General features: G+C 29.8%; 2 protein-coding genes across 3 annotated transcripts; one reads left to right on the top strand and one right to left on the bottom strand.

Annotated features, from left to right (window-relative positions):
• Positions 1-4,154: 4,154 nt before the first annotated feature.
• On the bottom strand, positions 4,155-5,646 carry LOC105765190 (sugar carrier protein C). The gene is made up of 2 exons (XM_012584159.2): positions 5,321-5,646; positions 4,155-5,234 (listed from the first exon to the last, which is right to left on the bottom strand). The coding sequence occupies exons 1-2, from the start codon at positions 5,630-5,632 to the stop codon at positions 4,155-4,157; spliced, it is 1,392 nt and encodes a 463-aa protein (XP_012439613.2). The 5' UTR covers positions 5,633-5,646.
• Positions 5,647-8,934: 3,288 nt separating this feature from the next.
• LOC105765189 (ethylene-responsive transcription factor ERF027) lies at positions 8,935-10,039 on the top strand. 2 transcript variants are annotated; one of them, XM_052625709.1, is made up of 2 exons: positions 8,935-9,492; positions 9,597-10,039. In XM_052625709.1, the coding sequence occupies exons 1-2, from the start codon at positions 9,003-9,005 to the stop codon at positions 9,641-9,643; spliced, it is 537 nt and encodes a 178-aa protein (XP_052481669.1). In that variant the 5' UTR covers positions 8,935-9,002; the 3' UTR covers positions 9,644-10,039. The 2 variants fall into 2 exon arrangements, with proteins under 2 accessions (XP_052481669.1, XP_012439612.1); XM_012584158.2 differs by having other exon boundaries at positions 8,935-10,039.
• The last annotated feature ends 8,738 nt before the right edge of the window (positions 10,040-18,777 follow it).

Below are 18,777 nucleotides of genomic sequence, written 5' to 3'. Positions count from 1 at the left end.
TGACGATTTTGATAGTTTTCCTTAATTTAATTTTAAATAATCAACTGTTATATTTAGTTTACCTTGAAAAACTATTAAAACTATTTGGGAGATATTTTCTATTTCTAACTTTAGAAAATAATTTTTGTTTTTAATTTTTTAAACTAAAAACATCTATATCTATCTATAATATCTAAATCTATAGTTTCTTTTTATTTTTACATAATTCACAATTTGACTCCTAAAATATAATCACTTTCTCACTTTGATACTTATTTTTTTGTTCCAATTTAGTATCTAAAGTATCATTCCACTATATATTTTGGTCTAACTTTTTAACACCATTAAAAAATAAGTGGCTAATAAAAACATGCCACATGGCATTTTTAATTAAATATATATATTTTTATCATGTATTTATATATCAATTTTAAAAATTATAAAAATCAAAAATATATATATAAAAATCAAAAAATTATAAAAATAAAAATTCATTAATTCCATAAAACAATTAAATGTTTTTAACCCAAAAATCTAACAAAATTTTTGGTGTTCTTCATGTAAGAAAAGAGAATAATTAAGTTCTCTTGTCTCAATACTCTAAACAAAAATAAACTCAAAATTGTTTACAATCTACTTTAATTAAAATTTTGTTTAATTACATTTACTTTCCTTAATTTAAAATTCAAACCATCTTCCTTTTAAAGTTTCAAATTAAAAGTTAAACTAAACCCAAAAAATTTCTGAATTTCAGTGTCAATGGCCACCGTCGACCACCATGGCCGTTACTCACCAATAATCATTTGAGTCGAAATTTTATCATTCTCTTGTTTTTGCTCCCCTATTTTCATTTTCAACATTTATTTTTCAAAAGAACACTAGATTTTTGTAAATCTACAAATAAATCTTGAAACTTAAACACCAAATTTAGGTATTTTTCACCATCAGATTCTCTTTACATTTTAGTATATTCTTCCACTCTTTATAAGCTTCTATTTCACTCTTTATAAGTACGAAATTGGACATTTTATGAAGGTACATGTATCAAATAATACACAAATTAATAGTTCATGTACCAAAATGGACAATTTCAAAGTATAAGTACCACATTGGGCAATTTCAAAGTACAAGTATCATATTGAAATTTTATAAAATATAAGTACCAAATATGATATTATCCGAAAATAATTTAAGTAATGTTTTTTATGAAAATATAAAAGCCACTATGTGGCATTCTCTAGTTGGTTGGATTTTTTAACGTCAATTTAACTTTTTGACTAGAAACCATAATAGAGGGTTATGAAATTACAGTTAGAAAATATCGATATACTCTTCTATGTCTAATACTTATATCTAATCGATTTAGTTGGTTTCACCGTTAATAAGTCACCTACTTAATTATAAAATTACAAAAATATCTCTTTTAATAATAATTAATATCATTATAATATCATTTTGTCTTTCCATACTTCTATACGAAAGATTTTTAAACAAAAGATTAAGAAAGTATAAATTCAAGGATTGAACTGCGTGTTCAATTATATCAAAATACAAGTTCTTCACCACCCCACCTATTTTCATTATTAAATAAATTTTAAACAAAAATATTTTTAAGCACTTATATTCCTTATTAAAATATTTTCTTCCACCCACATTGTGGGTGTGACAAAATATAGTATATACCATATCTAAGTACTTTGTTGAGTTGTTGTCATCCTTGACTGGGTCACCAACTCAGTTATGAAATTATAGAAATACCCTTTGCTTTAAATTATAATTAATATTATTATGATGTCACTTTATCTTTTCATATTTTTATATCATCTTTAAATAAAACAATTAAATTTAATAATCAAACACTTGTTCAACAATAATAAAATACAAGTTCGTTACCACTTACACCTATATTTATTATTAAATAAATTTAAAATTATTTTTATCATATAATATTTTTCTTTCACCCACAACGTGACTCGTGGGTATAACAAAATCTAATGTTTATTAAAGGAACCTTTTAGGTTTATTAAATGAAAACATGTTTGGAACTTATTTTATCATAAAACATAAGAATTAAATTTAAAAACTTCCTCCATTTTTATGGGTTTGAACCAAGATTAGAAAAAATGGTTGAAAAATAACATTTTTATTGAAAAAATTACATTACCTTTAAAGTTTTTTTAAAAAAAAAAAAAAGTAGAAACAAACAACATTAAGCGAAAACAATGAAATCACATAACTCTACTTAGGAAATCACCATCTGATTATAAAATCTCTTGAAACGAAATTGGGGGATCCTCGAAAAGCTTCAACCCAAATTAATTATCATAAGTACATTTCGCCATTCGATCAGCAGTCATATTCTGAGATCTAGGAATGTGACAGATTCTTGTCTTCCAATTCCTCTTAAGGTAAGTATTGATTAAACGTAATTCAGCTAGGTTACTACTGGCAGCACTTACCTGTAAGAACAGACTCTACAAGTAGTGTGTTGTCGCATTCTATCTCCAAATTCCTGTAACCTTTCTCCCATGCAATACTTAAACCTTCAAGAATCGCTCAAGCTTCTATGCGAAAGACCGTTTCCTTGCTGACTTTTAAGGAGTACCCTCATAACCAATGACCATCTACATCCCTAAAAAACCTCCAATTGAGGTGTTATCATCGTTCATTGACGTTGCACCATCCGAATTCATCTTAATCCATCCATGATCCGGAGGAGACCAACATGTCGCCAATGCTGTAGCGAACGGCTGAATTCCTCGTGAACTCTGCGATAAATAACTCCTAGCCAAGTAATACCTGTAGCCACAAGATCCTGGACACAAGTGTTACTACTAGCAAAAACATAAGAATTGTGATTCTTCCATAGCAACCAACAAATAATAGGAAAAAAAAGAATGCCATTCAAAATCTTCTTTCCGCCACTTCATGGTATTTCTCAAATTTCACAAGAGCCAATTATTATGCGATACCGAAAAAAAATGTTTCCCGAACAGACACCGGTAGAATAGAAAGCCAAATAGATTTTATCATAAAGTTTAATTATATTTCGTACTTAATTTTAATTAATATACCAAATAGATTTTATAACTTAATTTTAATACTTAATTTGTTTTTATACTTTACTTTCCAACACTTAATTTTTTAGGACTTGATTTTTAATTTATCAAACAACGATAAGACATTTTATTTAAAGGATAAGGCAAAAATTAGTGTTGAACTTGGTGGACCAAAATTAGGAAAAATTATCAAGTTCTAGAAATAATGTGGACAAAAACAATTGAAATTAAGGATGTATTTGATAAACTGAAAAGTTAAGTACATGAAAATTAAGTACTGAAATTTTACTGTTAAATTTTATAAGTATTGTTTAGAAAATTATTTGGTATGTAAATGTGTAAATATAAGTACTAAATATAATTACGTCATTTGATAAGAGTAAATATTGATTTTGTAAAATAAATATTTGTTTTAATTTTAAACCTATTAATATAAGTTTATATATTATTTTGGATAGTTTTGGTTGAAATATAAATATAGTAATTTAAATATTTTCTAAGTTAAGTGATAAGTGATTTTCTAATTATTTATCTTATTCGATATTTTCTTTGAAATTTTTATATTAAGTAAAATATTAAAATCTCTATCAAACACATTAAATATTGAAAATATAAAAAATAAATTTATTATTCAACACATTTAAAATATTAAATATTTATAGATTAAATCCCTATTTAATTACTGCCCACATTATTAACATTTTGGTGTTATTATCTCATTTTTTAACCAAAAATTCTTAAAATAATAACCTTATGAAATTTGACTTTTTTAAGAATTTAATAAAATAGATACATTTAAACTAAGTTCATTTAACAAGATTCAACTTTGGTCATCATTAAATGACTTTTTGATGGCAAAGGGCAAATTAAAGTGCATATTTATTAAATAAAGTGACCATATTAGTTTTTTATTAAAAGACCGAGTAATAAATTATATGAATTAATTTTTATATCATTGAAATTCTATTAATGAACAATTACAATTGGAAAAAAACTATAAAAAACATGAAAATAGAGTTTAATTCTAATTCTAATTCTAATTCTAATTAATACTATAAAAGAGATTAAAAAAAAAGTTTGATGCTAATTACATTAAATAAAAATTAAATAAAAAAATTAAAGCTTTCCCATTTCACAGCTTAAATCTTTCTGGACGAAATACTTACTCCAACGAGGATGATTCTTCCAAACAGTAGTCATTTCTTCAATAGGTACTCCTTTGGTCTCAGGCAAAAACTTGTAAATAAAAATGCTCATCCCAACCACACATACTGCGAAGAAGATAAAAAGACCAAACTTTAAATTGCAAAGCATGGTGGTAAAGACTTGAGCAATACAAAATGTGAATATCATGTTGACGGCCACTGTTATACTCTGAGCAGCTGATCGAATTTCAAGCGGAAATATCTCGCTAGGAACTAGCCAACCCAATGGACCCCATGACCACGCAAACCCCGCTATGTATACGCACATTGCTATCACCACTAGCATCGAAAACCATAATGGAAGTTCACCTGGGTTCCCACTGGTTCCAAATTTAGAAGCAATTGAAACGGTCATCACAAACTGACAGAGCAACATTTGAAGACCACCTTCGAGGAAAAGGGTTCGCCTCCCGTACTTATCGACAGTGGCAATGGAAACAAGTGTTGCAAAAAAGTTGACAACGCTAGTGATTAATGCGGACATGAGGGAAGCGTTGTTACCAAATCCCATGCTCTTGAACAAGACAGGAGCATAAAACACGAACACATTCATGCCGGTTAATTGCTGAAATAAAGGAATTAACACAGCAAAAATGAGCTGAGGCCTGTACTTCCTGGTTAAAATCTCTCTCCATGGATTTTGAACCAACTTGGCTGCCTCACTGGCTTTAGCCAAATCATTGAACTCTTCCTCCACATTATCAATACCACGGATCTTTTGGAGTTGAACTTTAGCCTCTTCAAACTTGTTACGTTCAAGCAATGAATTGGGTGAGTCAGTGAGGAAAAAACAACCAAAGAAAAAGACCAAACCAGGGACAACGGCTCCACCCAAGCTCAACCGCCAACCCCACCCACCTTCGATCTTAGCAGTGAAGTAATTCAACAAATTGGCAATTAAAATACCAATGGTGATTGAAAATTGAAACATTATGTTCATCGCCCCTCGGTACTTAAAGGGAGCTATCTCAGATAAATAAATCGGAACAGACTGCAAAAAAAAAAATCATTATTGAATGCTTGGATTACCATACAACTGCAATTTATAATGCTAATTAAACTATAGTGAGAACGCACCTGATTAGCAAATCCAATGCCGAAGCCAAGCAATACCCTACCTATAATAAGCATGAGTACGTTTTCAGCGAAACCATTGATAACAGCACCAATGGCGAAAAATAAACCACCTAACATCATCGTCATCCTCCTACCAAGACCTCGGGTTATCCGAGAGGCTGTCATGGATGAGAGAAGAGCAGCCAAATATAAGGAAGATGTAAACAACGTTAGTGTTTGACTATCAAACTTGCAATATTGATCATCAGATGGTTTAACAGATATTTCTTTCCTGTAAACTTTTGGAAAGAATTTCTCTAAAAAGGAATCCATCGATGTAACACCACCTGCAAATTTACATAAATTTTGCTTTGTTAAAAATTGATATTCCAAGCCATCTTTAATAATAAGAAGAAATTGAAATTGAAAAAATTATTTTACCTGAAATACCAAGATCATAACCAAAGATTAAACCCCCTGAAGCAGCAACAATACAGGTGAAAAAAACTTTGGAAGTAAATTTTCCCGGATAATTTTTCCCGGAACCAGAAGTTACACCTCCTCCACCTGCCATACTCTCTAATTCACAAGGCTAAATCAAAGAAAATCACAAACTAAATTTTTTTTCTTAAATGTTAATTCTAAAACTTCCTTTATATAATGTACATTAAACTCACCCTACTTCAACATTTTTTCTGAGTTTGAATAATGGTTGAAGAATAACTCTACTATAAATATATTTTTAAGAATTACAGTTAAAATTTAATTTAACTTCCTAATTAAAATATATATATAAGGATATTAGATAAATCATTATCTAATTAATTAATATATTAGAAAACAGTGGATAAGAAGGAAAGAATAGTTTGGGGCTAATTAAAGTTTGGGGCTAATATGTTTTTTTATTGAATTATGAAAATTATAAAATTATCTAAAGTATTTAATTTTGTCTTTTTGATCACCCAATTATCTTGTATTTTTTGTTTTACGTTAGCTAGCCGATAATAAAAAAGACAAAATTAAGTTACTATTTTGTAATTTTTATAATTTGATGACAAAAAAATCATAGTCGATGACTTCTAGTGTAATTTACCCAAATTTTATTAATGGTACCTTCAAATATATATTTTAATGGATAATGTAACAGTCATAGCTAAGCTGTTTCCAATAAAACTATTTAATTGAATTTAAGGGTATATACATTCTTTTAAGGAGAAATTATCTCCACACTAGAGATTTTAAATATAATAACGCATATAATTTTAGGATATATTTAAAGAATGAAGACGTGATAATTCTCTTCAGAAAATGTGATAATTTTTAATTTAAAAACATATTGGAAAAAGATTAGTATAACAATGATATATGCTAATTAAACTATATCTCTATTAATAATTTATTTAAAGAAGAAAAAAAGTAGGGCTATGATGATGACTACAACTAAGGTTCTATCTATCAGAGAGGGATGAACACCAACTTAATATCGAAATAATCTATCTTGTTAAAGGTACAGAAATCAATAAATGAGGTTTTATATAGGTTCATCTGAACCTCAAATCCAAGTTCTTTTTTCTTCCTAAAGGACTAAAAAGATAGGAAGACATGGGTTTAAGTATACTGAAATGTATTATCTTTCTATTTATAAGATTGCGAATGGACTATGAATAATTTTAGTATTATGTCAAAAGAACTAGATATAAAAAATATTAGCTTGAGTGTTAAGTGCGCCAACTAATAGTGCATAATTTGCGTGAATAGCTTTGAAAAATAGACCTATATAACCTTTAAGACGTTATATATAAACAATTCATGCTATAAGTATTTACATTTTAATCCATATTGTTTAAATATGTTTGATGTTAATTAGTAAAATTAACCATTTCAAAATATTGAAGGATCTAAGGATTCATGAAAACTGTATCTGAACAATAAAAAGTGGGCTGCTTAAACTTTTTTTTTTTTTGGTACAGGGCTCGACCATGTCTATAACTATAAGACAAAGCCACTCTGTAGCCTGTGGGATGTGTGTAGTCGTATATAAAAAATAGAACTGCATGGAAGCAGACCTTGCTGGCCGAATTTCATCCAAGGGAATTAATGTGTACGAGGGAATCTATCCATCTATTATATGTATATTAATGTCCTTCCCTTTTTGGGCTGATATATCAAGCATGAAATGGGACCTCACTTTTTGTGGAGGAATTCATTTTATTTCGTCTGATACTAAGATTTTTGTCACAAGCATCCATTTTTTAACCATATCCAAATATTTCATTAAATGCTAGCTCTTAGGTAAGCAGATGAATCAATAAGCAGCCATGTCAGTAGTCTTTTCAATTGATTAATGAAATACCGGATTACAAGTTGTGGTTGGCAAGTCAAAAGCTCAATAGCCCATTCAATATCTTTCTCCCTTAGTTTCTCACCAATTTCACCATAGCCAACAACTTGGATACAGGATTTTTTCAATGTCACATTTAGTTGTTAATAACAACTGGATGCTTAATTCTTTTGATTTATATAATCTTTTTTAAGCGATGGGTTTATTTTTTTAACCTATTTTGAATAGGTTTCTCTCTCTAATACCGCATGATATTTTAATTTGTAGACCATACGAGAAATTGCAATTGGTCCAAAACATTTATTTCAATTTGGAAGTTCTATAAGTAGGTACATGTGGGTCAATGAAAATTACAAGTACCATAATTTTTGCCAACTTGTTTTCCCCTGATCTGTTTTTTTTCATAAATAATATAAAAAATTAATTAAGAATATAGAATCAAATGAAGATCATTTACAATAATAATTTGTTATGAACAGTAAAATTGAGTCATATGCCATGTTGCTAAGCAACATCGACCCCAACAGTACACTAATCATCAATAAATCAATAGTATTACGTGACTCAATTTTCCTACTCAAAACATATTATTCTCGTAAATAAAAAAAACACATCTATTCTTTCACCAAAAAAAAAATCCATCTATTCCATTACCTTAGGCGGTTTATTGACTGTTTTGGGGTGGTAAAGAAAAGAGGTCAGCCAGGCAGTTCACTGACTTTAAGGTAATTACTAACTCAAACATGGGTTTATCCAATTTCCACATCTTGCTATAGTTTACATTGGCAACCAATCTCAATCTTTTAATTCCTAAAACTCTGTAATCCCATAGATTTTGAGCTTGAAATCGAAATTTCACCAAATTGGATTGTGGCCTACAAATAAAACAACTAAGTATTTAGGCGTGTGTACTGTGATTGTGCAGCAAAACGGGGCCAATAAAAGGGGATAGCTCTGGTAAGCAGTTTGCTAATAGGGCATTATCCCGTATGTAGAGAACAGCTATATATTAGGTTTGGGAATAAACAAGGCGTGTGGTTTGGTGTCATCCATCAAAGACTAGATTAATTAGAGCCTCTTCTTAACCATCAGTTTTGCCACTTCAGGCTCCGACAAGACTAAAACCCTAAAAAAAATCCCCCATTGAAACTCAACTGGCATTGCCGAGTACCACTATTTGCCCCTCGAAGTACCCACGTTTTCGCTTTTTTTTTTTTTAAAGAGTAATGCTGAGACCAGCACTTGAAACAAATCAGCTTTCCATTTTAAATACCATATATATAATACTATAAACCTCTCAATAAGATTGTCTTCGTTTTAAAGTCTCTATCATATTTTCACCTTCCTTTGGGTTAATTATATATGATGACTGACCCTAATAATCCCACCGATGACCATCCTTCTCAGCCGCCCATACCATCATCCTTCGACCACCCAAACATCCAAGTCCCACATCCCTTGTTCACTCACACGTGCGAGGACCTGCCTTCCCCGTGTGACAAACTACCTCCTGCTGGAAAATCTCCTATGGCCTCCTCCTCCTCCCCCGGGAAACACCCAATGTATCGTGGAATCCGGTACCGGAGCGGCAAGTGGGTCTCTGAAATCCGTGAACCGCGCAAAACCACGCGTATATGGCTAGGTACGTACCCCACCCCAGAAATGGCTGCGGCTGCCTATGATGTGGCAGCCCTAGCCCTAAAAGGCAGTGAGGCTGTTGTTAACTTCCCGGCCTCTGTTGCTTCTTATCGGCTTCCTGTTTCTACATCATCGGCGGATATACGGACAGCGGCGTCAGCTGCTGCTTCACTTAAAAAGGATGAAATGAAAAGTGGGATTAATATTGGAACAGGTGAGTATCATCAGGCAAAAGATCGAGAAGAAATGAGCAAAGAAGAATATGTGGACGAGGATGCCCTTTTAGACCTGCCTAATTTGCTGGTTGACATGGCGCAGGGAATGCTGGTGTCGCCACCGAGGATACGCTCGACGCCATCCGATGACTCGCCGGAGAATTCCGATGGAGAAAGCTTGTGGAGCTATTAATTGATCCATATTTTTTGGATTTTTTAAATTCAATAAATTAGGAGCTTGAGTTTGACGAAATGAAGTAAGTAGGGCATGGCTGCAGGCATTTGATGCAGCTTTGAGCATAAAACTTGTCTGCTTCTGAAAAAAAAAACTGTTAAGTAAAGGAACCCCCCCCCCCCCAAACAAGAAAAAAGGATTTATTAATGAATGTGTGATACAGTGATTTGCAACACGTAAAATACTTTGGGATTTAAGCCGTTGGTTAGGGTTCCCAGAGCTTTTTGAGATATATATAGATAAAATGATGTAATATTGGGTTGTTTGTTTCTTTTTCTCTTTGTTTTTGAGATGTTCTCACACTTTCTTACTTCCTCTGCCTATATATATATTCCATTTTTTTCCTTCTTTCATACTAGTTTTTTAGTAATCAATATAGATTAGATCTTGATTAAATTCCAACTAAACATTTTATGGCTCAACTTAATACCCAATACCCAAGCTATGATACAACTATGCACGCATATATACTCAACAATTAGTTGAATACGCGTGCTAGCTGCCATAAGTTTTCAAATCCAAACATCAAACGTTTTTAAGAAAAGTAGAGAGGAAGGAGATGATGTTTCTTTAATCATGTTAGCCACTAGGTATATTGCCAACTTATGAGCCGAATAATCGAGAGAGGAGGGAGGGGTCCTCTTTCTACTGTGTAAATGTCAATATATATATATATATACACTTGACATAGAGAAACAATTCCATCAAAATTGTAACAAATGAAGAATACAAACTAAAATAAACAGAATTGATGCATTCTGTTAATGTATGATGGTATAAACGGATAATTAATGAATCTCATGATTTTTCATTATTCGATTTATTGTATAGTATATAACTAATTTGTATTTCCATGCAATTTTATTGCTTTTATTAAATTCATGATAATTTTATAATATTATTTTTGTTTAATTTTATAAATGAATTTCTTCCAAAAAAATCATTAATAATTTGAACAAATCACAAAATATTTTAAAAATATTTAACTAATTTACAATCTGAGATATTAATGTTATTTAATTTAAAAAATATTTAATATTAAAACAATACAAAAATTCATCATGGTTTGAATATTAATATTAATATTTTATAATTTAAATAATATTATCAATTTATATATATAAACGCCGCTAATGCTCGATTTTTACCGGCGTTTTTTGTCCAAACGCCGCTAAAAGCATGTTTTGGTGTAGTGTGTTAAATTAATTTGTTTTAATGTTACAATTGTCATTGTCTAAAAAATGTAACGAAAATGATTATTTATTTCTTTTTTTGTAACCTCGTATTATTGTATCAAATATATACTCACAAACAATAAACTAAACCCGCCATGCGATTATTCTGCAAATCAATAAATGAAACCTTAAGAACGATGCCTTGAAAATTCAGATTGATAAAATAACTAAGTGTGAACATCTTTTTGATAATTGAGCGGAAGATTCGAAGTGTCGGAATTTGAATCCAAACTCTTATCTCTCATTTTTGTTTTAATCTTGTCTCTTTCAATCCTACTTTTTGACTTAGATTATTTATAATTATGTAAGAATGAAAGCATTAAGGAAATAAGTTTTCCTTAATTTATAAAGAAATTAGTGTAAACATTTCATTGTGTCGATTATCCATTCTTAATTGGAGAGAGTTGTATTACTTTGTGTATGACATGACTTCTCTTTCTCAAAGCATGCATCTCTTTATTTTCTTTAAGTTTTAAAAACATCAAAGATTCATCACAATCCTTAACCATTAATGTCTTTGTAATATTTTTTATAATACAAGTATTTTCTATGATTTCAGATGATCTTTTTTCAGATTAAATGTAATTTTAATTTAAAACTTGATGTAAATACGTTAACTAGAAATGCAATTCTTGTTGTCAAATAACTTGTTGAAGCTAAGAGCACATTTTCAAAACATAATTAATATATGCAAGAATGGCAAGATGATTCTAGTCGTTTCGATCTCAATCCATCCCAATCGGGATCCTTATGATGGTGGAGGTCCAACTTGGTATATTAAATTACATTATATATTTATTACATGCATTGATTTAAGGCCTATCTATTAGTACTAACTTGTTGAGGGACAAACTTTATTGGAGGATGCATTTTGAAGTATTGTTTATCAGATAATCGATTAAACTTCTATTGTCCCCATATTGGGATTTTGTCTATATCTCTTAAGTTGGTTGTTCGAGTCTCCTTGCAAATAAGTTATTTACATAACTAATGTTATGCACTATACAGACATCTCTCCCATGAGCTTTGCAAGACATATCTTCTGTAATCGAGGAGTTCCTCCATCAGGACTCTTGGTGGAAGAGAAAAATAAAGCTCCAACATGAAGACAATACCAACCACTGTTGGAGATTTAATCGTCTTCTCAATAGACGATACTCCATTGATTTCTCTTGAACGAATAGACCCTAAACATAACTATATATGCTATCTTATATTCATATAGGACATTATTATTTATACAATGGAAAATAATAAGAAAAAAATCAAAGTTACCTTGTTGTAACCTTTAAAGAGACTATATATATACACTAGATTTTGTCATATCCAAAAAAAAAATTATATAAGTGAGGTGATAATAAATTTATGTTTTAATATTATTGAACACATGTTCAATCGTTAGATTCATAATTATAATTTAAACAGTGAATATTTTTATAGTTTCATAATTGAGTTGGTGACTCGATTAATAGTAACACTAACTTTATATTAATTTTTTTAAAAATTTAAATTCAGAATGATGGTTGATGCTTTTTTTTTTTTTTTGAATCCATCGACTATATATATAGGTTAGGGCCTACAAGACTTTTTTCACCTTTTGAAGGGGGACAAACATCTCATGGAATATCTAGTGGGGTCGTTTTCAATGGTATGTGGAAGCACTCAGAACAACGTCAAAATTGCATAATTTGTGATTTGCGATCCACATTCAGCAATCTTATTATGGTTTTTGGTTATCTTCCCATTTTGAGTGTTGGGGTGAAAAATATATCCAAAGTAACCCTTAGAGGAAAATATTGAAGTCGGCCAGGAAAAATCCATACACAGTAACCCCTTTACAACGGCTTTCGAATTATAGTTTTCTTTGTTGGTAACCTTCAAATCTAAACGAGGACAATGATCTGTGGGGGATATGATTATATCTACGGCCAAATCAGTATCCTGTAGCCCAAAGTAATCTTTTTTTTGGTTTATTAATTTTCTTGAATGAACGAATTTTGGCTATAAATGGCCGACATAGCCACCTTTCTTTGCTTTTCCCTCTCCCTTCACTTTCTCTCCTGATTGGTAACGTGTCTTTCTCTCTATCTCTATGTTAAACCAGATTTTATTTGTTAGAGCCACCAAGAAATATTGAATCAGACGTCAAAACAAAGCCTAACAAAAACAAAAAGGAAATGAAATATTAGAGCCATATTGCATGTAATAGAAGGTGATCATTAATGGCTGAAACAACTGCCGACCTCTCTACAATTTTAAAAGCTTTTTCTTTTTCCTTGTGTTTTTCTCCCCTTTTGAGGCATGTTAAGTCATAACAATTTTAAATTAACCTGTACTGCTTTAATTATATCTTAGAAATTACTTCAATGTCGACAGGGATGCCTTAAAACCCTTTTAATAATTGCCAAGAAAGCTGCACTTCTTGACCTAATTAGATTTTAAAAATTAATTAAACTCTCTCCTTTTTTTTCCTCGTGGAGAAATAGTTTGCACTTTATCATCATAATCATAAGCAATATTTAGTTTTAAGTAAGTTTCAAGGTGGCAAAGTTGAGACTTCGGAATAACTTTTTTTCTAGGTTTGAATTCTGTGTAATTTTATTACATGTGAGTATGTTCAAAGTTATTCTAATTTAGGTTCTGTTGAATTTATAATTTATAATACTTATAATTCTACGTATAATGATTCGAATCTAGTATTTTTATAATTATCAATAAATATAATTTTACTTATATCTCTTTTTTTTTTTTAAAAAGTGAGATGTGAATTTCAAATATATATTTTAAAATTCCTAATCAATATTCTTGCGAAAGGTTTGTCTGAAACAGAGGTGTATCATCATCCTGTATCATGTCATTGACTTAATTTTTTTAACTTGAACCCTAAAACCTGGACCATGAATACTTTTTTTAACTTGAATCTTAGATCTTAGACCTTATACCTTAAACTCTTGATCCTGAAACTTGGAGTTCAGGTTAAAAAAACTATCAAAATGACATGGAATACAAAAATGGCATTAAATAATTGACAATATTCTTATTATTGGTAGTGAAGCTAGCCTCATTTATTCTTAGCTTTCCATTATATAAATTATTATTTTGTACAAAATTCAACTAGAATATAATTCTAAATGCAAATAAAATTATCAGAAGGGTGGACAGCATGAAAATAATATTATCTTAAAATGGTTGGACGGTTGTTAAAAATAAATTATATAGGAATCAAATGAGCATAGATATGTTCCAGTACTCCAAAAAAGAAAAAGAAAAAAAACATATGGATCTATGAAGAGGGGACAAGCATCCACTGTGGTTGACAAAATATAATTTTCTCCTTACTTTTAAGTAAGTTTTTTTATATAAAGAAATTCCCCCCTCCCTTGTTTTTTCTTCTTTATAGGTATAAAGAACTGAAATCTCTTGCTTGGTCTGATGGCCCCCCCTGCAACATGCAATAGGATGGCCTAAAACTCACGTTTAGTGGCCCAGAAAAGATGTGTCTCCCTGATGGTCCCTTTTGGTTTGTTATTATGATTTAATTTTCTTCTCTTTTACCTTTAATAATGATATATTATTGTTCTTTTGAGTTGATTTCTTAATTTTATTTGATTATTGATTGTTACAGTAAAATATGAAATCATGCCTACTTATATCAAACACTGCATAATAAAATGAGACACCTTGGCCTTGGTGAATGAAAATGAGGCTTCTAGCTTCAACCTCTTTCATATATATCTTTGCACCAGGATTGTACACTATCGATGGTATATGTCTGATTTGTGCAACAATCTTATCAAGCTCAAGCTCTAAACTTAGCTATATATATATCTTACATAAATCATTCTTTAGCACGGTTTATTCTCTTGGGAAAACCCATGAACATGATCTTGTCCAATGTTTATCCTACAAAACATTGGAGCATGCAGACTTGAAGAACATAAACCTAGTATAATTGCAGACGGCTAGTAAACTTGTAGTTAGAATTTATACACCTACCTTGAAACCAAACTCAATCCAATCATATTTGACCATAAAAATTTAATGATTTATGCTGGAATTGACCAATCCATTTTTTACTATAATAGTCAAACTTATAGTAGAACTGATTTTTTATATTTTATTTTAACTCTCTATAATAACTTTTCACTTATAACAATAACAAACATGGTTCTATAACAATATATTATCCAAAATTTTAAGTAAAATTGTAGTTATTTCATATAAAGAAGCCTATTCATTATAATTTATTAAATAATAGTAATCTTAATTAAAATATTATTTTAATAAAATTTTAAATTTCACATAAAATATATTAATTATGTTTTATTAGATAAAAATAATCTTCAATAAACTATTAATTAATTTACCTACAAAATATAATAGTTACAAATTTGAAACATCACATAAACTCATAAATTGATCGATTATTGAATTAATAATTCATGATAAATTAATTAATTTAATTTGGTATTAGTATAATTATCAATGTTTGCTTGGTTATTAGTAAAAATCACGACGCGCTTGGATTTTCTTGAACGAATTTCATGCTCTGCTGTTACATTTTCCTCGTTTTCTCCCTCCTGTTGTTCTAAATCGTCGATCAATTTGTATGACCGTCGAGGAACCTTTTTACTTATTTCTTTTATTCCAATATATTTTTTTCTGATTGTTTGATTGTTCGGATTAGTTATAACTATATTGAATAAAAATTTCAAAATTTTGACTCGATCCTCGGAATCTATATTTCCCTCCCTGTTCATCTTCTGTGAATGTCAATAAAGTGAATTATGTTTCTATTGCTAATGATTTTATATTGAGTGTATCTAGTATATGTTCAAGTTCGTGATAATCAATAGTAAGAAGTAGAGCATGAATCTTATTTATCCAAAATGGATCCATGTTTTTTTATAAGTGTCTTGATTAATTGAACTTATTAAATTTATTAACTTCATAATTAATCATGTGGAATAATGTAAAATAAAATATGCATAAAAGTAATAACGCATGCACCTACGGTATATATTTTAATTTTGTTGATTTGATTTCCACTTTCTTTAGTTGATGAAAACTCACTATATGAAATCTATTATAGACTTACCGCAATTATCTCTCTACAACAACTTGTTATTACGGGCATATAACAACCACCTCTCTATAACAAACAAAATCTTGACAAACAAATAAAATTGTTATAAACAAAGTTGATTAAAACCCACCCAAAATTTACTTAAACTCGAAATAATTAAAGCCTAAAATTAATCTAAACTAATCAAATCCAAATTCATCCAATCCAAAACAAAAGGGTTAGCCCATCACTCAAGTTTCGTGTTAGCAATAGTCACCGTCAGCACTCATCACCAATAGCCAGGCTAAATAGTAAACAATACTTACACTTCCTAAATGAAGATATTAGACTTTGGACGTACATAGTTAAGGATAAAGATTGGGGTTGTTGAGCCCAGTAAAATTAAGTCCATTCTGCAACTTTGGACTTACAAATGTGGACTGCAATTTCTTAACGAGTTTGATTTTGATTCTAAAAGAAAAGGGGGTGTGCGGCTAATCGTCATACAACCACATTTAGTACGTCATGGAGAATGGCGTCACCCTTGTGTCCTTGTTGCTTACAGCATAGCTTTTTGTAGTATGGTTGTGTCGCACTTGCAGGGCCAAATTAGATGGCAATTATGTCATGTGTGTGCCTTTATTTGATTTGGACTGATAGGAGAGACTGCTCCTATTTTGCAGTCACATCAGTGGAGATGCGTGTGTCGGTTCTATTGCTTCCCATCATCTCATTTCACCCTTTACAGATTATGGTTAACGGATGCACAATAACTAACATCAGCTTACGGCCTTTCATTGCTGGACCAAGTATGGGACATCACAACGCTTGACGCCAATGGATTTATGACAGCCATCAATTAATGGAGCCGACTGGATACATACATACATATATATATATATATAGTTTTTCCTGTTTTTCTCTATTTTTGGGTTGATATTAGAATTTTACGTCTACATCAACCTATATTTATATTGCATATTTACCTAATTTAGGGAGGGGGGAATCTATAAGTTTTAATAAAAAGACGTTACGATGAGCTTTGTTGGTTTTTTTCAATTAAAATAATATAAAAATAATTAAATATGAATATGATATAAGATCTAATTTAATTATAAAAATGAATCGTTTTTTTGCAGTGACATTGGATATCATCAAGCTGTCAAGTGGCATCACTTTAAACAGACTCAATTATATGTCAATCATTATGGTGAAGAAAAAAATATTTTTTAAGTGGTGTTACTTAACACATTGGCAGCATCGGTATGGGTTTTTTAAAAATAATAGTATTTTCAGTATTTTGGAGTACAAAAAATATACAGTAAAAAAAATTGTTGTGATGCCGCTTGATATATTAACAACGTCTGTTTAATTTTAAAAAATAAGAAAAAAATCCTTTCAAAAATAAAACAAAGTGATTTAAAAAGACGATGGTAAAAAGTCACGACTCGAACTCACTAGAAAGAATAAACTTAGGAAATTAAAATTTTAAAAAATATTTAATTTGCGCAACATTTTAATAAATAATGATATTTTTCAATTGTTTTTTGCCATCTTTTTTAAACCATATTGGTGTCGTTTATGTGTCGTGCAACACCACAAAAAATATATTTTTTACCATCTACTTTTGTATTAATGTATAAAATCGAAAAGACAAATATTTTTAAAAAGTAATATCTGTAATACCCGAAAATTATTACAATAAGAAAGTAAGATAGTATCCTTAATATAGTAAAATAAGGAAATAAAGTGAGAAAAGGAAAATTTTGAGTTATGTCAATATTGGGAAGTATATTATGACATATTAATTCAAGAAAGGATCAAATCGTAAAAGTGAGAAAAGTTTTGTTGCCCAAGAGTAAATACTCAAAATTTGAGAGGTTAAAGTGTAAATATGAAAAAGTTGAAGGACCAATGGTGAAAATATTGTAAGGGTGAAATGATCTAGAAACTAAGGAAAATGGATGAATTAGGACCAAATTGAATAGGTGGTGAATTAAGAGGGACTAAATCACAATTTTACCAAATTAAGTGATGACTCAAGTATGAAATTTTAAAGTATCATAAAGGGAAAAATGGTCAATTAGAAAGAGAGAGAACTCTAGAAGGCAATGATAATATTAGAGATATTTTACTGATATTTTATAATTATTTAATTAGATAAATATTATTTTATTAATATTTTAATGGGATATTTTATTATTATTTTATTTAGTATAAAAGGAAGATGAAGAATTTTTATCATCTTTCCATGCACCCACGTGAGAAGAGAAGAGAAGAAAGAAATTTTCCTTTCTTTACAATTTGGTCCTTTTACCAAAAATTCACCATTTTCACTTAGAAATCAAAAGAATTGCTATAGCTACCAAGAGAGAAAAATAATAAGGAGATAATGGGGAGCTAGAATATCAAGTTAGATTTAAGAAAATAAAATCTAGAGGAGAGAGAAAATAAAGTTAAAGATTGAAATTAATAGGACAAGGTAAGAACATCAATATTTTAATATATTTTTGAGTTTGATATTATTGAAAAAGTATGAAAATGATGTTAAAGTAGAGCTTTATTATATAATGTTCTATGTTCTTGATATGTTAGTGGAGGAAGTAAGAGGAAGTAATGAGAAATATTTTAGAGAAAGGAAAGGAGGGTGTTATAAATTTGGTTATCAACATTTTACACTAAAACAATTTTGGACAACAATGATCTTGTGATTTTGAAAATTCACCAAAAATTTTAGAAATTTAATTAG

The sequence above is a fragment of the Gossypium raimondii genome, chromosome 12 (genome assembly GCF_025698545.1).
Source record: "Gossypium raimondii isolate GPD5lz chromosome 12, ASM2569854v1, whole genome shotgun sequence".
NCBI classification, from domain to species: Eukaryota; Viridiplantae; Streptophyta; class Magnoliopsida; order Malvales; family Malvaceae; genus Gossypium; species Gossypium raimondii.
This window is presented reverse-complemented; position numbering and strand designations above follow the sequence as displayed.

Coding starts and splice junctions, on each gene's coding strand:
- LOC105765189 (XM_012584158.2), top strand. CDS start 9,003: ATGATGACTGACCCTAATAATCCCACCGATGACCATCCTTCTCAGCCG.
- LOC105765190 (XM_012584159.2), bottom strand. CDS start 5,632: ATGGATTCCTTTTTAGAGAAATTCTTTCCAAAAGTTTACAGGAAAGAA. Junction 5,235..5,320: donor GCATTGGATTTGCTAATCAG/GTGCGTTCTCAC, acceptor TTTTTTTTGCAG/TCTGTTCCGATTTATTTATC.